Here is a 24,096-nt window from a genome sequence, read left to right as displayed (position 1 = left end):
TGACATTTGTATTGTTTTAAACCAGTGACTTCTCTGGCACTCGATCCCAAGTAGCCATGTGAAGGGCAAGGAATCCTGGTCTTGACACAGTTATTAGAAAACTTAAGGACAAGGCACACACATCAAAATACAGAGTATCTCTGAGTACAAGATGGTTGTTCCCTTTCCCTAAAATAGTAGAAGGAATTTTTTGTGGGACTAGTACATATATTGGGATCTACTATCATCCAGGAAGTATTCTAGGTGCTTAGAAAACTAGGGAAAATGGGAGAAAAATAGAGATAGGTATCGCCATCCTCTGGGAACGTAAATTTGGTCTTATGTAACCAATTCTACCCAATGTTGAATGCACTAGGCAGCAGGGAGTGCTAGAGCAAGAACAAACCCGGGGGCGTGCTGGTTGTGTCTGTGTGTGTGCGCGCGCGCACTGAGGTGGTGAACATCGGGCTCTGTCCACGAAGCTGTTTAACAGTTTCACAAAGTCCTGTGTCCTTTACTATTCCGGCATAAGGTGCTTGCGAATCGCCACTCCTGCATTTAGCCCTTCAGCGCCAGCTTCGGCAGTGGAGTCCCATCTTGGGTGGGTTTAGTTGGCTAATGCTGATGAGGGCACCTGGTTTCTATCTCACGTTGAAACTTCAGCCCATGCCAGCAGGGTTGCACGGGAACGTTTAACGTAGGGATTTTGTGTAGGCTCCATGATCTGAATAATCTCATGAAGTTTATGTCAGAGTACTGTACCCCTTTACTATCTCTGCCTCCTGTAGGCACCACAGTGCATTCTGTGTTCCTATCATTCAGGATGAAAATCCAGTCTGTGTACCTGGAACAGAAACGATCTCCGGACAGGCCACTCAAAAGAGGACTTCAATTGTCTCCCCAGGTTCCAGATGTGATCAGTAGCATCAGGCAGTTGTCCAAGGCGGCCATGAAGGAGGATTCCAAACCCAGCAAAGACAATGAGGACGCCTTCTACAACTCTCAGAAGTTTGAAGTGCTCTACTGTGGGAGGGTGATCGTGACCCACAAGAAGGCGCCTTCCAGCCTCATTGACGACTGCAAGGAGAAGTTCAGCCTGCACGAGCAGCAGCGGCTGAGGCTGCAGGGCGGGAAGCCTGGGGACCCTGGGGACGAGCTGGGTGTCTTTGAGGCTGAGTCTCCTGTGTCTCCAGATGACATCCTGCCTGAGAAGTCAGATGGTGCGGTCAACAGTCACCATGCCCTGCCCTCCCTGGCCAGCCAACCCACACTGGCCAGCTCTCGGCTTTGCTTCCCAGAGAGGATTTTGGAAGACTGTGGTTTCGATGAGCAGCAGGAGTTCCGATCGCGGTGCAGCAGCGTCACAGGCGTCATGCAGAAGAAGGTCCATGACAGCAGCCAGAAACCACAGCCAAGGAGGAGGCACGCAAGCGCGCCCAGTCACGTGCAGCCCTCAGATTCGGAGAAGAACAGGACCATGCTCTTCCAGGTAGCCTGGCAGGGGGTTTTGGCCTGCAGCTTCTTAAGATGTTGAGCAGCTATATCTCCTCCCTGGTCAGTGGGTGCCTGAGTGTGTGCGGTGGGTGTGTGTTGCCCACGTGTGCCTGGGTGGAGGCCAGAGGTCAACCTTTGGGTACCATTCCTTAGGCATCATCTTCCTTGTTTTGTTTTGAGGCAGGGTCTCTTCTGGAGGTATGGAAGGTTGATTGGCTAGCAGAATTCCAGGGATTTTTGCTTTTCTTCCTAGCATGGGCTGTACTAGCACTGGGCTATGCTCTGCTTTATAAAAGCAAAACAAAACTGGGCTCTGGAAATTGAGGTCCTCTTGCTTGTATGTGAGGGACTAAGCTATCGTCCCTGTAGTCCTGGTCCTACCTGCTAGTCTTCTCTTTCTGCTCACCCCAGTAGCCACAGTAAGCCCTTTTGGCCTTCAGATTTTCTCTCTCAGAAGCAGGAGGACCAGATGAAGGAACACAGATGAGTCATGGACCCCAAGGAGACAGAGAGAATGCAAAACTTCTTGTAGCAGCTATGAGGAGGCAGGCAATAGATATGAGGTGTCCGTCACCAGTGTCTGCTTTGGGATGATTCCCCAATACACTCTTTAATAAAGCTACAGAATGTTAGCAATGCTTGTAAGGCGTGGATTTTGGAAAGCTAGTTTTGGCGAAGTAGATTTTGGCAAAGAGAAAGAGAGGGAGGGAGGGAAGGAGGGAGAGAGAGAGAGATTCTAATGATGTCATTCATGTAAACACTGATGTACTCTTCCCCCAGAAATGGAGGAGTAAAGGAACACGATTGTTCTGATGATTCACTAGGTCGATTATTCAATAACTTGATACAGCTATATTAAATGTAAAAGATAATTCTGTGCATGAGAGAGAGAGAGAGAAAGAGAGAGAGAGAAGGAGAGAGAGAGAGAGAGAAATGAGAGACAGGAGAGCAGGGTTTCTGGTGTGTGCGTTTGTACCTGGATCTGTGAAGAAGTTAGGTTTTAGCTTCTATCACTCTCTGCCTTATTCCTTTAATGCAGGGCCTCTCCTTGAATGTAGAATTCTCTTATCAAGTAGACAGGCAGACAGCAAGCCTCTGCCATCCTCTTGTGTTAGCCTCCCGCTGCCCCTGTAGTGCCGACATTACAGTGCCTGTAAGACCAAGGCCAGCTTGTTAAGTGGCGTCTAGGACCTGAGCTCAAGTCCTCCTGCGTGCACAGCCAGTGTTCTTAGCCACGAGCCATCTTTTTAGTTCCTCTATGAGATGTTTTTATTTTTAAAAATAGTTTAAAAATTTACAGGGTTATGGAAAATATCATTTCACTTAAAGAACTGAATATATGATGTTGTCCCGGAGAAGGTTTGTAGTTAGTCTGCGGCTGATCTCCGGCTTGCATCTTTGTTCGGTCATTGTCTTGTCCCGTCACCAACTGGGCTTGTAAGCAGGCTGGCTCTGGTCCTTTGTGTGGTGATGCGTGAAGTCGGTTTCTCCTCTTCTTTGGATTCCCAGATTTGTTCTCTGCTGGTTGTAGTTCTTTATGTTAAATTTTTTGAATATCTATTTTCCAAAAACTTACCGGAGCCCAGTTCTGCATGTATTATTTTATTGACTGTTTTGAAGAGCATCTTATGATAATGCCAGTGAGCTGACGTAAGATTAGTGACTTGAGGAAAGATTACATATGAGAAAGGTTTCTTTGGATGTATTGATTCTGTGTGTATGAGTGTGTTGCCTGCACGCATGTATGTGTATCGCAGGTGGCATATTTCTGAAAAGGAAGTCATTTCTTAACTGCTAAAAAGATTTGTATTCTTTGGCTTTCTACAGTTTGAGGGGTGCTTAATTTCCCGACAGAGGAACGAAATGACTTGAGAGAGCTGACTTTGGGTTGGATGATATGGTAAAACACACGTGAAATAGGTTTGTCTGGGCCACACCATTTGAATCTCCATTGTTGCGTATTTCGTTACCCAGGAAGACTGAGGTCCTCAAGCGCTGAAGTGATTGATGCACTGTTTTTTCCTTTTCAAGGTCGGCCGTTTTGAGATCAACCTCATCAGTCCAGACACTAAATCGGTCGTGCTGGAGAAGAATTTCAAAGATATTTCCTCTTGTTCTCAGGTATGCCACCAGGTCATGGCACAGCATTTGAAGAAACCAATTGTCGTGTTCCACAGTTAGCCACAATAACAACTGAGCCTCCTTCAATCACATATTATTATTTTAAACTTAAGTATTTTTTATTTCCCTCTTCTCCTCCTTCACCTCTTCTCTCTTCTCCCCTCTCTCCCCCCGAGCAATGAACCTAGGTCTTTTCTTACACATACTGGCCCGATAGTGGCTCCATCGCTGAGCCCAAATTTAAGAGAAATAATGTTTTAAAGAACATTTGTGCCTTACAATTAAAATGTGTTCGTGTGCTTGACTATGTGGCAACAGAATCCTTCCCAGGACCTTGAGTGTCTGTCATTCCATTTTCCCCTTGCTTTCCTCAGCCCTTTGTCTCAGTGATGTTTCCCCAAACCCTTCTGCTGGGGGAGGTCTTGTGGTAGTGGATTCTTTTGAAAATACCTCACAGCAAATGTTCCTCAGACTGGTGGGCTGTGGGTCTTGTGGGTGTCACCAAGATAAGTTTGTTCTTTATCCCACAGCAGGTAATAAAAGGAGAAGTAGCCTTCTTAGTTTCTGCTACCATATACGGTCAACTTTGAGGAGTATTTTTTTTTTAAATTTTTACTCAAGAAAGGATGTATTTATGATTTAAAACATCAATAGAGACAAATGTATATAATATTCGTCATAGACTACTGTAGTGTTTTAGAATATCTACCCCAAAGTTTGAGCTGCCTGAACAGACTGTAAACATGAGAAGAAAATATATACGTGCCAGAAAAGAAGGTGTACTTAAGTCAAAATATGGAAAAATTACATATTTGAAGACATTTCTGTGGGCTTGAAAATAATCTTTTGTTACTGGCCTGGTGACTTAAAGTGTATTCAGAAATATATTTTTTGCAGGGTCCCTACATCTTGGTGTTGAAAAATCAGGTTAGAGGGTCCGCTCAGCCATTAAAGACAAAGGGTCACATGTTTACACGAGAAAGTCATTTCTACCGTAGGGTCTTCTCTTTGAACTTTGGAGTTAGTGTTGCTCTTGGTATGGCATTCAGACTTTCTTTTGATGACAACAATCTCTTTGTATGTTTTATTAGTCATTTGCTTTAGCTAATGTGCTTTTATTTCTAACACCTTGTTTTAATATTATTTCTGTAATAGGAATTTTTGAGTGATAAATATTTTCTACTCTAGCAATGTAGAGAGCAGTAGCGTTTGAATCTAGGACGGTTATATTACAAACTTCGAAATTCCTATTTAAGGAGCACAGGAATTTAGTGGGAATATGATTCTAACCCTCAAAATACTGAACTCTTTTTGTAGTTAGTTGTCCATTTCTTGGGAGGTTCCTGCAAGGTCACAAACCTTGCAGGGATTTTTGACTAATTGACTTATGGTATGAGCATGTGTCTTTTGGTGGGACGTTAGAATCTCATGTATTGAAAGGGAGCCCTTAGGTATTGAGTACACAGGACCAATGCGAATGAGCTTGTCTCCATGGCTGGCCACAGGCTATAGCAAAAGTGACATGTAACCCAAGTTTAGCTCGTGACATACTCGGCACTAAGGTCGCACCTCCTGGTCCCACTTTCCTAAGCTGCTCAATGTGCATCGATGATCCAATGAATGTAAGCACACACAAAGACAAAGAACACATCCAAACCAAACTTGTGGGCGTGAAAGCTCAACTTTGATGTCCTTTGCCTTTTTCCTTTTATGGAAGTCGGGCTCTGCGTTATGATATTTTAGTTCAGGAAACAATCACACAGCAGCAAGAGGGAGCCTGGTGGGAAGACTTCCAGCCACAGCAGGCTCATCCACTTCTCCTCACCCACTCCCACCACTTCCTCACAGGAGGTGAAGGGAGGCAAGGTGGCTGTGTTCAGGAACTGGCCTCCCTTTGAATACCTCATACCTACAAACGCTTCTTCTTCTTCTTTTTTTCTTCTTTCTGGAAGTCCACATCCGAAGGCGCACTGAGATAATGAGGCCCTGTGAGGTCCCCGACTTAGTACGAAGGCAGTAATAAAAGCTCTTTCACCAGAGTTGTGCGCATGGAGCTAATTTTACCAGACTGACAGCTTCACTCCTCTTTGCTTCCCCCACCCTTACATAAAAACCAGCAGAGTTCATTTATTTTTCCATGTCCTTTGGATAGATTGAATATTTTATAGCAAGGAAGAACGGGGTCACTACTGATGAAACACTCTTGGAGACATCATAGCTGTTTCTCAGTTCTAGCTCCCACACCTTCCCCAGAGTAGCTGTCTTTATGCTCTTTGGTAGTGAATAAAAGAAATAAAGCCAGAGACAGCAGTTGGCTGCTCAGTACAGTATCTCATACCTCAGTCAGTCGCTGAGGCAGCGCGGAAGTGCAGATCTGACCCCAAAGACTTTTCTTCTCATTTGCATTTAGGAGATGTTGGGCACACTTCATATTTTCCGTCAACCTAGTTTTCAAATCGCTGTGTTGCTACTGAAACACGGTACAGTTTACTTACTGGTGTGTGCATTCACACTCAGCTTTTACATTTAAAAATTATTTTTAAAATGTATTTGTTATCTATCTATCTATCTATCTATCTATCATCTATCTTGTTTTGTTTTTTTCGAGACACGGTTTCCTGGTTCTCCTGGAACTCATTTTGAAGAGCAGGCTGGCCTCAAACTCCCTGAGATCCATCTGTCTCTGCCTCCTAAGTGCTGGGATCAAAGGCATGCACCACCGCCGCCTGGCTGAAAGCGTATTTATTTATTATTAGTGTGTGTATGTGTGCATGCTATAGTACGCGTGTAGAGGTCAGAGGCTAACTGTGGAGTTGCTTCTCTCCTTCCACCTTTGTGCAGGCTCCGGGGATTGAACTCTGTTTTCCAGGCTCAGGCATCAATTGCATTTACTGCTGAGCCATCTTATCACCCCCAGACTGAATTATTTTAAATATAAATTTTATTTCACTTATTTTTTATTTTAAGTTTATTTATTTTGCATTCAGACCATGGTTTCCCCTCTCCTGTCCCTCCCCTACCCTCTCATTCACCCCTCTTCCATTTCTATTCAGAAAAACACATGCCTTCCATGGATATCACAAAACATGACCTTATCAAGTTGCAGAAAAACTAAGCTCCTCATCTTGTTTTAAGGCTGAGCAAGGCAACCCAGTATGAGGAATAGAGTCTCAAAAACCAGCAAAAGAGTTAGATTCAGCCCTTGCTCCCACTGTTAGGAGTCCCACAGAAGACCAAGCCACACAACTGCTAGCCTGAATTTTTAATTAGAATAAATACAGCCGAAATCATTTAACTTGGGTACAGAAAGTACGAAGGTTTGTGACTGTGGATAACTGGCACTTGCAGCAAGCACGTGAAGAAGAATATCAATCTTTCTTTTTGTGGTTCTTTGAATATCTATAAATTGACATATTCAAGCAATTTCCATACAAACTTTATAGAACCATACAGTATTTAATTTGAGGTTTGTCTCTTGTACTTTTTCTGAGATTCTTATCTTCATATAGACTAGGAAAGGTTTTATGTTGAATCACTGGCTACCATGCTAAGACAATAAATTGAAAATTCATTACAGGCAAACATCATGTTTTCATTTTAAGAAATAATGGACCTTACTAGCAATGTTTTTTCTTTTGCTTTGGTTTATGTTTTTAATAAAAAATCAACGGGTCTACGTGGAGGTCCCTCTCTATCTCTTGCATCAACAGGGCATCTGTCAGCATTATGTCTTATGTAAAATGACATTATGTCTTTGGTCACATTGCCACGAAGGAGAAGTCTGGGAAGTTAGGCAAGTGTAGAAATTATGTCAGTCTCTGTCAGGGAACACCCCAGAAGCACTGCTTGTATTGTGTTTTCTTCTTTATCTAGGGAATAAAGCACGTTGATCACTTTGGCTTCATCTGTCGGGAGTCTCCAGAGCCGGGGCTGAGCCAATACATCTGTTATGTGTTCCAGTGTGCCAACGAGTCTCTGGTAAGTGGGGCTGTTGCCGCCCGCTGCTTCTGCCAGTGGAAGAAGTGGAAGAGACTGTCTTTGCAGTCTCATCTGCTGGGAACTCAGTTCTCTGTGTGGAAAGAAGATGGCATTTAGAGATGTTCTTACCCTTGAAGGATGAGCAGAAGTTGAGAGCCACAGACAGATCATCACTTTTAAGAGTATATGCCCTTGGCTTTAACAGGCTTTACTATATTACCATGGTTATTTTTTTTTTAAATTGGAAGAATAATGACAGAGACAAACCGTTATATTTCCTGTTGCTTATAGATGGTGACAAAGACCACTGACCTCTTGTTTATTGTTATGGTGTCAAAAATTAGATAATACTTCCATCAGGAGAAGAACTGTCCTCCCCCATTTTTTTTAATTACCCTGTCTTATTTTTTCAAAACACATCATTTATTTTGTTTCTTTGGAATTTGCAAGTTACTGTTTGCCAAGAAATATGTTGACATTTTTTTCTCTTCAAAGATTTTTTTCCTGTCCTTCCACACACGCAGTCTTCTCATCCATCGTCACACAAGCATTCAGATGTGTGCATCACCATTATTAGAGATGCATTTACGGAAAATATTGATTTTTATAATTTTATTATGTGTGTGCATGTTTGTGTGTGCGAGGTGGCTGCATTTATCTGTATGTGTGCACTTGTACGTGTGTGCCTATGTGAACGGAGGGCAGTGGACAGTCTTGGGTGTCATCTTCAGGAACGATGTCTGTCTACTTAGTGCTCACCATTTAGGCTAGATTCGCTGGCCACGCAGCCCCAGGGACCCTCCTGTCACCGTCCCCAGCATGGGGATGGTAAACACGTGCTACCACAGCCACCATTTTAGCATGGGTTCTGCGAGATAAGCACTTTATCAAATGAACCCGTTCCCAGCCCAGCACCATTGGTTTTTGAACACATAAGCCTGCTGTCAGCATTTCTCCATATACCATTATCCCAGGCCACTCTGTGCATGCTTCCTGGGGCTTGTTACATTTAACTCTGCCCTCCACATGCCTGATGAGGACACTGAACCCCCAAAGGCCTGGGCGTGAACTGGCACAATGACACTTTCTGATCCCGCTCCTCTGGGTTTCCAGGTTTTTTCCCCTCTAGGGTATATGAAATGCCTGTGGTTAGTGAGTTCTTATTCTAGAAACTTCCCTTTGAGCTTCATTTTCCTTTTAGATAATTCATGTTATTTAATAACTATCTACATGTACCTCTCCAGGTGTTTCTTCTTAGCTGAATAGGTTCCGTTTAGGAACCAGGGCTGAACTTGGAGGGCATTGTCCTTAGATGATCATGGTGGGTAGCTGGTCTCTGCCCTCACACAACATGCTCATGGAAGTTCACAGTTAGGCCAACTCTTTTTCTTGCTGTCCTTCACGTTTAGATGACAGGATTGTCACCTTGCTCATAAGGGCAGAGGCTATCTATTACAGTCCAGGGACAATCAGATGTGCTCATTGATATCTTGTCCAGGAGGAAGAACTCGATAAAACCCACTTATTTGGGGTCTTGTTTACAGGTTTTTATTTCATTTTTGGGTTTACTTGGTTTTTGTTTGCTTTAGAAACTGTTAATGATGATAAAAGATGTGGGATACCGGGCCTTTCCACTTCCATTCCCTGGCCAGTGCTGGAGACCACACTGGCTGTGTGCCCTCCTGTTCCACGAGGCACTAACTGGCTGAGCTTGGCCCTCGTTATTTTAAAGATTAGTTAATATCTACGATGATAGCTTTCAAAGCTGCCTCTGTTCGGAGTTTATCAATCAGCTTTTAAATTGCATTATGTGGCACCAGAACTGAAAGTTAAGAGAAAAATATAATGTGCACTTCCTGTGTCATAGAGGGTAGCTCAGCTCAAGCCCTGACAAACAGAAGAGAAGGAAGTAGGCGAGTCAGTAATACCTGTCCTGGCAGCTTGACGAGGGCTGTGGCTTGGCAGCTGTAGAAGACAGAATGTTCCAAGACCACACTTGCTGACTTGCCTCCTCTGAGCACCGGCTACACAGTTTCCACGTTCTTCTGCTTCTTTGTACCAACTGTAATGAAGTGGCAAACTGTGCAGTTCTAAGATGTGTTCTTCCTTCTGGGCTACACACACATTTACCTACTGCCCTCCACATTCTCCCTTCTTTGTCCCTAGAGAAGCAGCTAATACTGTTTCACAAATGCTTGCCAATTGATTTCCAGAATTTAAAAAAAAAAGTGTCTAAGCAACTATTCTAAACTCCACACACACATAGAAAGTAGTCTATGACAATATAATTAAAAGTAAAAAAAAAAAAACAACTATGCTGTTCCTGATCTAGAGTTTATATGAACTTAAGAGTTAGTGAGATAATAAGAGTAATATTGTTAATGAAATATTGGCATACTGACAGAAGAATAAGGTTCATATTCTAGAGGTTATCTTTCTCTCGTATCTGATGTGAACAGTACTTGTGAAAATAGATTCTTGATATGTAAGAAACAAGCAGTGTGTGGAGAATGGGCAAAGGGACAGGTTCCAGTCTGAGGGCTGCACTGCAAATGGTAAGGAAGGGAGACGTATTTTCAATAAATGGAACTAATTTATAAAAGTTTTTCATTTGAAGAAAATACAAGTGTTGCTATCATTTGGTCTCAGGAGGGATGGGATAGGACTGGGCGTATAAACAGTGGTGTGAGCATGATTCATAGGCTTCCACCTAACTCATTTAGGGCTCTCCACTATGGGGCTGGTCAGGCTCTTACGCTGAGCATTGCCTTTTATCAGCAGTTGTTAAGATGCCAGTGTTCACTGGATACCTTGAAAAACTGAAGGTGTTTTCTAACAAAGAAAGAGTAGATGGTCTTCAGTAATTTTTTAATCTAAAAGTAAATATAATCCTTAGGCTTGATATATGATATCTATATTCATATCTCTTGTCCTATTAATGTGAATCAACTTTCTTTGTCTGATCTCATGCTGTTTTATGAGACAGGAACTGTGTTGGGGTGACAGCCAAGAATACTTGCGTTTCATTTGTGTGCCTGACACTTCTTTCTGTTCCTCTGCTTTTGCCCTTTTGACATGACCTGTGATGCTTTTTCTTGTATTCATCATGCTCCAATTTGAACTTTTAAAGTACACTAACCTTGTGGCAGAATTTACGTCATCTGAAAAAGTGGTGGGTTTTAGAAAAAATACAATTTTTTGTAGGACGGATGGAATTTTCATAGTATTTTTGGTAAGGAAAGGCCACATTTCAGACACCCTTGCAATGGCCCCTTGTTTCATCTAGAAAAAGAGCAGAAAACACAAGCATCTAATATTTACAAAGGGCTAATTTTTATTAATTTCCTTTTTAAAAATTTGTTAGATTTTTTTAAAAAAAAATCCCAATCCACATTCCCACTCCCTTCCCTCCTCCCATTGCCTCCACACACCCTCCCACCTCACCCCCTCTAATCCTCAGAGAGGGTTAGGCACTTTCCTTTGTGGAAGGTCCAAGGCCCTCCCTACTACATATAGGCTGAGCAAGGTATACATCCAAAAAGCCAGTACATGCAGTAGGGATAAATACCGGTGCCACTGCCAATGTCCCCTCAGTCTGCCCCCGCCTTGCAACTGTCAACTACAAACATCTGAACACACAACTGAAAACACAAGCATCCAATATTTCCAAAGGGCTAATTTTTATTAATTTCCAAAGGCAAAAAGCATACATATGCATACTATGTAAGGTATTTATATAAGCTATATATTTAATGTACAAATTATATATATGTATATATATTCACATATACACAAACATACATACTACATATTATACTACCAAATTTATTGTTATCCCCATCAATGTCTGACATAAATGAGAAATAAGAAATAGAATAAAGGAGTATTATACATAAATACTTACATTTTCTTTGCATGCTAAACTAAGTAAGTAAAATGTAAAGATATTAAATACTTCTAGTTTTAAAAATGAAAACTCTTTCTTTTTATGGTAGTATAAAGTAGCATTTTATGAAAAATTGATTTTGATTTGTGGAGTGCTGTGAAATTATTTCTGTACTTTTCTAAGGCTGGTCATACAACGTAATGTAGCAATGTCAGCTGCTTGTTTAGGGTTTTGAGGTCTTCTTTCAGTTTCATGAGGCTTCAAATGCAGAAGTGGATCAATATTCTTTCAATACAACTTCTTTTTAAGCCAGGCTGGAGGAGAAGAGGGACCGAGAAGTGGAAGCAGGCTGCTCTAAGCATCACAGGTGACTCTGCTCACCAGACCTGGCTGAGGCGCGGCTGTTAGGATCCAATATCTCTGCCATGAGGGTTTTCGATTATTGCCAGAGTCCTACAGAGTGTGGGAACATCTCCCTTTCCACGAGCAGCTTTGTCTCAGAAAAGGCTCTGTGGCCTGAGGAAGATGGTTTCAGAGGAACCTCGGGGATTCTAAATAGTTGATACAATGCTAGGCCAAAGCAAGAGCAAGCCAGAGAGCAGGCTGGATATCCTGGGCTGCTGGCCCCAGGGTGACAGCCAGCTCTTGAGCATTTAGACGCCACAACTTAGAATCACAAATCATAAGTAGAATGGCAATAAGTCATACAGTGTAGAAACACGGCTAACAGTATGCATAGATTTCCCCACTGGTATTTTACTTGAGATCACTTCCCTTCAGAACTGACCCAGACACAACGTTGTTTGCTTTTACACTAACAGCTGCCTGGAAGAAAAGGATCCCTATTAAGACAACCGAACGCTGCCTTGAGTTTGCTGCTCCCGATATGTATCCAAGGAAACTTCCAGAGACATGCTTATCTGATAACTCATTCAATTAAGCAAAGATTTGATTTACTAATTAAACTGTCTGTGATAGCGTAGCTGCCCGTGGGACTTGAAAATAGCATCCGAGTAACAGATCCGTATTATACGCCACAGACTGCAATCATCTTTGCATCCAGCTTTTAATTATATGGCTGAAAGATCTGACTTCAAGACGGCTGTTTGCTTTCTGCCAACTCTGCTAGTCATCAGAATTCTATTATTTATTATTTAGTCAGCCATCGATAAAAGGCTCACATTGCTGATATTTTTTTTAATGTCTCCATGAAAGCCAACTTTTATAGACCCGAGTTTTGTTTCTTCTTGTAGGTGGATGAGGTCATGCTAACTCTCAAGCAAGCTTTCAGCACGGCCGCTGCACTGCAGAGTGCCAAGACCCAGATCAAGCTGTGCGAGGCCTGCCCCATGCACTCTTTGCATAAGCTCTGTGAGAGGATTGAAGGTACCATGGAGTGTGGCCTTGGCGTGAGGAGAGTTTGCTTTGGCATGTTGACATGTTGAAGTCCCCACCGTCATTGAATGGTTCTTTGTTTCCCTGTGAGCAAGAACCGCAAAGGCATTTCTCTGGCCCGGTCAAACCCAACTGAGCTATCAGCCGCTTCTGCATGCTTGACTTTCTCTCTGTCTCACTCCCTTTTCTTCTGAAGGCAAATTCACGCGAAGGGCTTGCATTTCCCACAGCTCTTAAGACCAGTTATGTATGTGCACAGTGGGAATGAGCAAACATTTGCTGAATGATGAGAGAGGCAAACACACCTCGGACTGTTCAATTCTTCCTTTTCTTTCCTCTCTCACTTGGGAATGTATTCTGAAAGTTGAGCACTGTAGTGAAACCTGCTTGGTTTTTCAGGGTTCTTGGAAAAGCTGAGATAATGGAGGTGGTATCATGAAGCAAGTTTTCTTCTTCTTCTTCTTTTTAATCTGTGCTGAGATGCAATGTCATAACACTTGTCAAGTGAGTGTCTGCTGTGGACCAGGCAGCATGTGCTGGGGAAACAGAAATGCTTGCCACATACGGTGCCTCCAGAGACTTTTCCCTCTGGAGGAGGAGACAGGAGCATAAGCAGAGAAATGCAGCTCGGGATGATAGGTGCTGTAACGGACAGAAACAGGGCAAACTCCACAGTAAGGCCGAGGTGTAGATCCTAGTCGTAATTTCTATCCCATAGGCTCCAAATAAGCATGTGCCAAACTGTAGATTTTATGAATATCCACATAACTACAATTATCTAAAGCTATTTTTAAGATAATACTCAAGTTTTAAAGTTTTTATGGGTGATTTTTATGGAATAGTTGTTATTTTAAAATGTATGGAACATTTACGAAATGGAACGTGTGTGTGTGTATGTATCTATGTATGTAGTTTGTATGTGCCTGTGTGTGTGTGTAGTTTGTGTATGCCTATGTGTGCCTGTGTGTGTGTATGTGTATATGTATCTATGTGTATAGTTTGTGTGTGCCAGTTTGTGTTGGAAGGGTAGTTTGTGTGATGTGGGAGTGTCTTCTATCTATCTGTTGCTTTCATTGCTTAATTAATAAAGAAAACTGCTTGGCCTGATAGGGCAGAATTTAGATGGGTGGAGTAGACAGAACAGAATGCTGGGAAGAAGGCAATGAGGCAGACGCCTCAGGCAGGCGCTATAGCTTTCCTCTCCAAGATGGACTCAGGTTAAGATCCTTCCTGATAAGCCACCACCTCGTGATGCTACACAGATTATTAGAAATGGGTTAATCAAGATGTGAGAATTAGCCAATAAGAGGCTAGAACTAATGGTCCAGGCAGTTTTTAAAAGAATACAGTTTCCGTGTAATTATTTCAGGGCATAAGCTAGCCAGACGGCTGGGTGGCAGAAACGCAGCCCGCAGCTCCCTTCTACATTTGTGTATTCCTATGTGTGTGCCTGTGTGTAGTTTGTGTATGCCTGTGAGTGTGTGTGTAGTTTGTGTATGCCTGTGAGTGTGTGTGTAGTTTGTGCATGCCTGTGAGTGTGTGTGTAGTTTGTGTATGCCTGTGAGTGTGTGTGTAGTTTGTGCATGCCTGTGAGTGTGTGTGTAGTTTGTGTATGCCTGTGAGTGTGTGAGTAGTTTGTGTATGCCTATGTGTGCCAGTATGTGTGTGTGTGTTTGTAGTTTGTGTATTCATGTGTATGTGCCTGTGTGTGTGTGTAGTTTGTGTAAATCTATGTGGGAGCTAATGGCATTGGATTAGCTAGCAGTACAGAGGAAGAAAGAGTCTGTTTATCTATTCACAGGATATTCCAGCTGAATCAAAGAAAGTCCTCGGTGTAAACAAACCAAATAATAAAAACATTAAAAGAGAAAAGCATTTTTATTCCTGAAAGAAGGGAAAACTCTATTCAGATAAAAAAAATGTAAAAAATAAAAACAAATCCAAACCAAAGCAAAAGCATTAAAAGCAATTGCTAACAACTTGGACCTGCTCATTCCAGGTAACTGCTTACTTGGAAGAAATAATTGTACATAAATTGCTACCCAAACTTGCCAAAACTCCACCAATAAGAAGAAGATAAAACTATTGAGGAAATTTTGGAACCCATTCTCAAAACACTGCTCATGTGACTCATTTATCTTGATGGTAACCAACAGCTCTCGAATTACACGTAGGACCCTCTCAACAAGAAGGAGGTTATGGCTGGGACTGGAAACCTTGCTGTCTTAGCAGTGTTCTGTGGCCCTGAAGAGACACCATAATCAATGCAAACCTTATTTAAAAGAACACTTAATTGGGGGCTTGCTTACAGTTTCATATATTTAGTCCATTTTCATCATAGCATGGAGCACAGTGGCATGCAGGCAGGTGCTGAAGGAGTGGCTGAGAGCTCCATCCTGACTCACAGGCAGAGAGAGAAAGATGGTGGTCCTGGAGTGGCTTTTTTTTGGACAGGCTCCCCATGTATTCCTGGCTGTCCTGGCACTTATCATGTGAACCAGAATGGCCTCTAACTCACAGAGATCGTCCTGCCTCTGTGTCCTGAGTTTTGAGACTAATAGCATGCACCACCATGCCCAACTACATCCTAAGATGAATGAAAAACTAATTTATTGACCAGCAGAGACAGCATATCTGTTAAAGGACAAGTTGAAGAATCTTTGATCTTTTGGTTTTGCACAATGGCTATAGAGTTTTCTGAATCTTCATGTCCATCCTTTATGTCCTCTGTAGCAGAGCTCAATGATCAGAACGGGAAGTTCTCACCCATCAATATTAACTAGTATCCAAATGAAACATTCATTGATCTTCACCAATCTTTGTTTTGTTTTGTTTTTCTTTTTTTAAATCTAGGGTCCAATTCTGGTCCCACAGTATATAGTATATAAAGTTGATGTTCTGCTTTGGCACAGCCTGCATGTAGCCTTTCATGGGTTTCTCCTTTAATCACCCAGGGATGTGGATCAATAACATAACACATCATCTGAGAGCCTCTCTTGCTCTAAATCAAAGAGACTCTTAAGGAGCCCTTGCTAGCACACCAGAAGCCACGGTTGTGAGTGCTTCCTACCACTGAAATAGGTTTCAGTGTGCCCTATGTGACTCTCCACAGACTCTTGTATGCTTCAGCGAGAAAGGTGGGGCTGAAAGTTACTGTCCGTGTCCGTGTTCATGGAGTGAATCACAACAGGTGCAGTTGGAACCAGGCCTATGCAAGCCAGCTGTGCACTAATCCTGGTAGTTGTGAACCAAATTCTACTTTTTTTTGGAAATGATTTTGAAGGGCTTCTTTACCAAGCTGTCTGCAGAGATCCAGGTAGTTTTCAAAAAGTAAATAAAATGTAGAGACTGGGAAGGTGGCTAAGTGGTTAAAGTGCTTTCTGTGCAAGCATGGGGACATAGGTTTGCATCCCCAGCACCCTTCTAAGGTGTAGACATGGTGGCATGAGCCTGCAAGCCCATTGCTATGGAAGGGGGCAGAGACGGTTGTGCCTTGGGGGTCAGATGGCAACACAGTCGAGCTGAAGCTGAAATGGCATTTCAAAATAAGGTGGAAGGAAGAGAGAAAATGTGTCTAAGAACAACCTCTGGCTTCCCCAGCACATGCACAGGTAAACAACCCTTGCCCGCAAGACATACACGTGGCTAAAACGTGATCAAATCTATGTTTCAGTGAGCTTTCATTTTGCACTTTTCTTAGAAATCCAGTTAGAAAGCTTGACAGTATGCTTTGTTTGATGATAGTGTTTGTATCCAAACTCTGTTATACCAAATTAAGTCATAAGAAAGGACTTTTAGTCAACTGCTTTGCTTGTTCACCGTAAGTAACAATCATGGATGCATGGAAAATCAAGATTACAGTTTAATGTTATAGAATGTATTTACTACAGTCTGAGAATAATAATACTATTTTTAGTTTTTAAATTATATTTATCCATGTATTTGTTATGTGTGGGCCCACCGGTGCCATAGCACATACGTGAAGGTCAGATGACAACTTGGAGGAGTGGCTTCTCACTTTCTGACAGCAAGCACCTCTACCCTCTGATTCATCTTGCTCAATATCAAATTATTTTTAAAAATTGTTAAAAAGTTTTTTATATATTATATGTAGCTAAATATCTTTTTTGTAATCCACATATAGTGACAGTACGTAACACGGCAGCTATCCACACAGTGGGAACCTCCTTTTTCAGAATGGATGGTCACTTGATCATTGTCACTGTGAATTAAACTTTTCTTTAAAAACCTTAAAAGTGGAAGCATCCTTAGGGAAATTTCTCTAAAGACTTAATATAAATTATGTTTTAAAATGTAGAATATTATCTGGAATTGATGGCTTAGCACACCTGGAAAGGTACACTGCATAGAACCGAACATCTGGAAAGGTGAACTGCAAGCACCGAACATCTGGAAAGGTGCATCACATGGCATTGCACATATGGAAAGATGTGCCACACAGCACTGCACATCTGGAAAGATGTGCCACACAGGAATGAGGGTACTGGGGTGAGGAGATCTTGAGGCTATGTTAGGCTACAAAATTAGCCTTCTTGACAACAACAGCAGCAACAGCAGCAGCAGCAGCAACAACAACAACCAAAAAATAATTGCCCCAAATGAAGCTTTATTCTTTCAGAATGTGAGTCCCCGAGAGGGGATTACCCCTGTTTTAGTCGTTCTGTATTTCAGTGTTATTATTGCTGGCTTATATTTATGATCTGAAGTTAGAAGCTTAGCAGTTTAGTAAAGTCTAGCCTTTGACTTTCTTTTAACTTTCTTAGCACAGGCTCTGGGCTGGTGTGTTCGTTCCCTTGCGAGTTCTCATACTGGTCAGTTCATGAGTTTAGCGAATGGAAATTGTCTGTGCTTAGTAGTGTTAGCATCTTCGTAGATGTTCTCTGTCCAGGTCTGCTGTGGGATCTGATGGTTTAGGTGAAGTGGTTTGACATCAGGTTCAAAGTTCCAGGGGCCTCTTCTTGGAAAGACTGAAGTTAGGAGCAAGCTGGTGGAGGGTTAAGTGCAATGGCCGATGGACACTTGGGTCTCTGCAGCCAGCCTCCACCTCACACTTCCCTCGCCTTTCCTTTTAGGTCTCTACCCACCGCGAGCCAAGCTGGTCATCCAGAGGCATCTCTCTTCACTGACCGATAACGAGCAAGCCGACATCTTTGAACGTGTTCAGGTAATGCTCTTCACAGTTCCTGTATAGAAACATAAGGAACAATATTGGTCCTATCACTGAATTTTCATTTCCATTCCATTGCCTCTAAGATGCCCATGCCCAGAGTTAGCAGAATGGGAAAGATAGATTTACATTTATCCTCTGGACGTATAAATCTATCTGAGGCTATGACAAGAGAGCAAGGTTGTTCTGCCCTAATATGCTCTTGCTTCCTTTGCTCAACAGAAAATGAAGCCCATCAGTGACCAGGAAGAGAATGAACTTGTGATCCTGCACCTACGCCAGCTCTGTGAAGCCAAGCAGAAGACCCACGTGCACATCGGGGAAGGGCCAGCGGTGAGATCCGCTTGCTCTGCCTTATGTCTGTCTCTGTTTTCATGTAGCTCAAACATCACCAAGACATGGAAGAAATTCCTTTCCTCTGTGCTCTCCTCTCTTGTAGGGTGAAAGTCTATCACACTTCCAAAATTTTAGCGTTTATTGAGTTTATGGGAAATTTTAGCAGACATTGGCACATTGAGATAAAAATAATTTTTCAAAATATAAAATAATTTAATATTTTGGGTAGGAATAACCCTAACCCCTAAAATTCATGATGTATGTTCATGATGTGCATACAATGTACCTACTTTAAAAATTACATTAATCTATTTTATTTTACATATTTCTATGCCTCTTTTATCTGAATGGTGATAAGGACAATAGTTTTTTATATGCACACCTGTTTCCCTGTGAACTGAGGAACGGCATGTCCGTACCTATAGCTTTGAACTTACTCTCAGCTACACAATGATTCAAAACAAACAAAAATATACCTCTACAAGAGCATCAAAGAGGTTTCTTACATGCACAGCTCATGAGGATGCTCATAGATCCTGGTTTTGTATTTCACAGTACTCTTTGCAATCATACATTATTTTGTATGACACTTGACATGTAGCTGAGGCTGCCCCGAAACACTGCATCCCCCTGCTTCAGTCCCTCCAGGGGCAGAATTGTATCACCACGCCTTGCTTTGCAGCCGAATCCACTGCTTCCGTCTCTAATACATTTTCTTCACTTTGAGCGCGCAGCGGTGGGTAGGTCAGAGGAGGGCTTGCAGCAGTTCTTTCCCTACAAACCTCGGGGAATCTAACTCAGGTGGTCAGGCATGCAGCTGAGCCAGCTCATCCTCCCCTCCAAAGCTGCTCGGGATGATTAGCCGTGGTCCTTCAGGGCCTCTTGTATGGTCCTGAAGCCGGCAGCCTTTAGAGATGACTGTTCCAGTCTCTGATTTCCCTGACCCTTGCCTGTTTTTTAACATACCTGGGAGATAGATTCCCCTAAGACACCAGATTTTCACAGATGTCTCTTCTTAGCATTTACACCAACATTTTCCACATTTGCCTAGTGCCTGAGGGCCCATTCAGGGTTTCCCCTAGCTTCACTTGCTCATATCACCAGAGAACTGGAATTGGATTAAATACACAAAGGACCTAACAGTGGACACCTCATTGATTCATGTTTCTGGTGAAGCTTTTCTAATCTGAAAAGTACAGGACAGCATACAAATGAAAATTGAGGCTTTAAAAAAAAGATTTATTTATTTTGTGTGTGGTTATTTTGCCTGCATGTATTTCTGTCTGTCCATGTGTGTGCATGGAGGCCAGAAAGGGCCCTGGATCCGCTAGAACTGGAGTTATAGAAGATTGTGGGTGCTGGAAACTGAAGCTGGGTCCTCTGCTAAAGCAGCCAGTTCCCTTAATGACGGAGCCACTCTCCAGCTTTGGAAACTGGACCTTAGCAGAAGCATTGTTGAACTGCGCTTGACATACAGAGAGCTCTGCTCTTTGAAAACTTAATTGTCCCCTGTAATTGGTACTCAAACCAGACACCTTAGAAAGGAATGGTTGTAGCCAGCTGAAAAGCAGCATAAAAATCGACATCCTGAGATTAATTTTTGGTAAATGAAGTGGAAATATGTGAGTGAAATGGAAAGGCATGGAGAAAAGGTTTTGTTTCTGTCTTTTTTATTACTTACAATAGTAAATTCCTTTCCTTATAATCTTTGCAAGTCACAGTGTGGAGTGTAAATTATTACTTCTTAATTGAGCTACTGAAGGTTGCTTGTGTTTTTTAACAACTTACTCCTAAGCCTTCATTTAAAGCCTCATTGAACCCCGAGTGTGTCTGCACTATAACTTTGCTGTTCATTATTTTTTCTAGGTTGTTCCAAATAATACCATCCCAGAAAATTCAACAGGTGGCGGGAGGTTCAAGCTTGACATTCTGAAAAACAAAGCAAAGAGATCCTTAACTTCTTCTTTGGAAAATATCTTCTCTAGGGTAAGATTGGGCTGGGCTATCTTAGGTAAACATGTCTGTTTCTTGCTTCATTCATGATTGTCTCACTGAAGGTTTCCCAGTGGTGGTGGTGGGCAATATAACTTTAATTTCATTAATTCTGCAGTAAGATAATCTTGTCATCCCTGCACTTGAGAGGCAGAGGCAAGATTGGAGTTGATGACCAGCCTGGGCTATATAGCTATACTATCTTTTTAAAAAATATCATAAATAAATTTCCTTCTAAAGGTCTAGGTTTGTTCTCTGGCCTCTGATATCTGAAATGAAACCACAGAGATTCCAAGTAGAGGCACGTCTATATAGAATCTAAGTAGAGGTACGTCTGTGTAGAATCTAAGTAGAGGCATGTCTGTTTAGAATCTAAGAGGCACGTATGTTTAGAATGGGGGGAGGTCCAATCCTGATGAGCAGTTCTATAAGAACTTTCAACATTTCTCTATCTCATAATGTTTTTTAAAATGCTTGCCTTTCCTTTATCCACTAAGAGAGGCTGATATAAAATGTTAAGACAGTATAAAGTAATAGAAATAATTTTTATCTTATTTAGTAAATTTTTGTATTTCATTTAAATTAGCAAAATGTTTCCCCTTGCACTTTGGTTTCTTCTTTCTGAATCATAAGGTCTTAGGGCTGGGTGTCATGTTCAGGATATGAGTGTTACCTGCATGGTGCAACAGCCTATTGGAGGCAGCTGTCAGGAGAGGAGGGTACCTGTCTGGTCTGGGGAGCCTGAGTATTGAAGGAGGGTATAGCCTGCAAAAAGAAGTCTGATTGTGTATGTGTAAATGGATATTGTATGTTCATTTCTCAACTACTCAGGACCAAATAATCACACAAGAACTATACTAATTACAACACTGTTTGGCCTATTAGCTCAGGCTTCTAATTAACTAACTCTTACATCTTAAATTAACCCATTTATTTTAATCTATGTATCGCCACGAGGCTGTGGCTTACTGCTAAGTTTCCAGAGCAACTGTCTCCTTCGGCAGCTACATGGTATCTCCTTGACTCCATCTAGTCTCTCTGTATATCTCTGTTTGGATTTCCCACCTGGCTTTGTTCTGCTAAGCTACTGAATGAAACAGCTTCTTTATTAACCAAAGGTAATAAAACATATTCACAGAATACAGAAGGGATCCCACAGCATTTCATTTTTTCTGTCTAAATAAAAAGGAAGGTTTTAACTTTAATGTAATAAAATTACATATACAAAACAGCAGGAATTATAATATATAGCTTATTTACATTTGGCAAATTAAGGAAAATACTCTATCATCTGTTCTATCTTTGATAGTCTAAAGTTTTATATCTAATTTATCCTTCATTATAACTAGGGCAAACTATAATTGTAACTCTTTATTCTTCAAAGACCCCAGAAGGATATAATATTACCTAAGTAAACAGGAAGTGCATTGTGAGCAACCTCCAAAACTTTAGAATTGGCAGAGACTTATTGCTGCCATTGACTGAAACAACTTCTTTATTAACCAATGGTAATAAATCATATTCATGCCATACAAAGGGGAATCCCACATCAGGTGTGTGAGGCAGAGGGGAGGAGCAAGCATTTACAGAGAGAGGTGCCTTTTGTGGGAGGTAGAGTCTGAGTAGGGTGCTGATTCCAGTGGGACTGTAGTAGCCTCAGTGGGGTGAAGAGTGTGTTAGACCACATTCAGGGGAATGGACCCAGTCAGGGGATGATCACATCTATAAATATACTAATGTTCATGACAGCCAGGAAAGAAGGGAATTGCAAAGAGGAAAATGGAGGAATCCAGAAGGAACTGTATTTTGTTGGATTTAATGTAGACTTATCAACATGAAATTGTCTCTGTGTGTGTGTGTGTGTGTGCAAATGAATATACATGTTATATATAGCCCCTGGCTTTGTTCATCAATAGAACCTGGGGTCCACACTTGACAACAAGCCTGGGAGAGTGACATTTAGTTTCTAGAGTTGGGTTTATACATGGCAAACAGTGTTGGACCATATACATGGCTATCATGGGTTTCATGTTGTCTATAACCTACAAGTTGGACATAACTGCTATTCAAGAAACTTCTCGCCGGGTGGTGGTGGCGCACGCCTTTAATCCCAGCACTTGGGAGGCAGAGGCAGGCGGATCTCTGTGAGTTCGAGACCAGCCTGGTCTACAAGAGCTAGTTCCAGGACAGACTCCAAAACCACAGAGAAACCCTGTCTCGAAAAACCAAAAAAAAAAAAAAAAAAAAAAAAGAAACTTCTTAGACTTCTGTTGTGGGAGGCTGCTTGTTCATTTCCCAGCTGCCCAGACCCTAAATAATCACTCAGAAACTATGTTATTTAAATCACTGCTTGGCCAATCATTTAAGCGTATTGTTAGCTAGTACTTACAACTAGTATTAACCCATTTCCATTATTTTATATTTTACCACTAGGCTCAGGGCCTGCTGACAAGGTCTCAGCTGGCAGCTTGCATCTTTTTCCTCTGGCGGTTACATGGCATTTCCTGACTCCCATCTTTTTTTTTCTCCCAGCATTCAGTTTAGTTTTCCTCACCTATCTCTGTTCTGCCTGGCTAAAGGCCCAAATAAGTTTCTTTATTAATCAATGGTAATAACAACATACAGAGGGGAATCCCACATCAGACCTCCCTCATTTTCTGGATCTTGACACTCCTGAATTTAGATGGCTTGCTGTTTTGCATGCTTTCCCTCAGCTTGTGTTTGCTGACACATTCCCTCATTGGACTCAGGCATGGCCTCTGTGGCTGTCGCATCCCAGAAGTGGCGCTATGTTCATCATGGAAGATGACCAGGACTCCAGCCTATTACTTAGCTCACACTGATCAGAACCTAGACTACCTGTTACTATGAGGGGGCTATGGTTTATTTTACTCACGGTGGAATGTAACCTCTCTTAGGAGAGAATAGGAGGGGAATCTTAATGAGGTCATGTACCACTGTGGAAGCATGACTTAAACAGCATAAACCTTGGTGCTCTTGCCCTGTAATGGAGTGAGTGCATGGTAGAAAGACACTGAGCAGAGTTCTCCAGAATGAACATGCCTGATAGCTGAGAAGAACCAAAACGGCCCATTATAAACTCACAGTTGATTTGCTTATCAATGATCTCTTTTTCTATTACTGTGGATATATATATATATATATATATATATATATATATATATATATATATCCCACCCGCTGGAATATGAGCAATCCTTTACTTTCACTAAGAACCTTCAGAATAAGTAGTGAAGTGGACTGAACATCTCTGCCAGCCTCCTTGGTCATGATTATAAGCTAGCAATTTTTCAGAAGCAGTATCCTGAGCTCATCATATCACAATATATTGGTAGTGAGCCGAGGCCTCTCTGGTAACGAGGCACCACAGGTTATTCTGATGTATGGTATGAATTTTGCTACTTAACTCACCATTGCAATCTTTCATGCTCTGGGATGGCCATTGATGCTTAAAGTGTGGACACATGAGCAACTTTATTATCGTCTAGGCCAGTGGTACTCAACCTTCCTAATGCTGTGACTCATTAATACAGTTCCTCATGTTTATGACCCCAACCATTAAATTATATTGTTACTGTCATGAATTATAATGTAAATATCTGATATATGACCCCAAGGGGGTCACGACCTACAGGTTGGGAACCATGAGCCACTGATCTAAGACATTGTCAGTCATGCAGAAGCCTGGTCTGATCTCAGAATTGCT

General features: G+C 41.9%; 1 protein-coding gene across 4 annotated transcripts in view; it reads left to right on the top strand.

Moving 5' to 3' along the window:
• Tbc1d4 (TBC1 domain family member 4) overlaps window positions 1–24,096 on the top strand; it is a 174,366-nt gene that overhangs the window by 106,767 nt on the left and 43,503 nt on the right. For all 4 annotated transcript variants that reach the window (XM_041670444.1, XM_041670462.1, XM_041670452.1 and 1 more), the window contains exons 2-8: window positions 884–1,468; window positions 3,505–3,594; window positions 7,468–7,572; window positions 12,712–12,844; window positions 17,947–18,038; window positions 18,264–18,374; window positions 20,244–20,363. In XM_041670444.1, the coding sequence (XP_041526378.1) occupies window positions 884–1,468; window positions 3,505–3,594; window positions 7,468–7,572; window positions 12,712–12,844; window positions 17,947–18,038; window positions 18,264–18,374; window positions 20,244–20,363 (1,236 nt within the window). The remainder of the gene's footprint in view (window positions 1–883; window positions 1,469–3,504; window positions 3,595–7,467; window positions 7,573–12,711; window positions 12,845–17,946; window positions 18,039–18,263; window positions 18,375–20,243; window positions 20,364–24,096) is intronic.

This window comes from Microtus oregoni, unplaced genomic scaffold, assembly GCF_018167655.1.
Source record: "Microtus oregoni isolate MIOR12 unplaced genomic scaffold, Mior012 000001F_ref0000356, whole genome shotgun sequence".
NCBI classification, from domain to species: domain Eukaryota; kingdom Metazoa; phylum Chordata; class Mammalia; order Rodentia; family Cricetidae; genus Microtus; species Microtus oregoni.
This window is presented reverse-complemented; position numbering and strand designations above follow the sequence as displayed.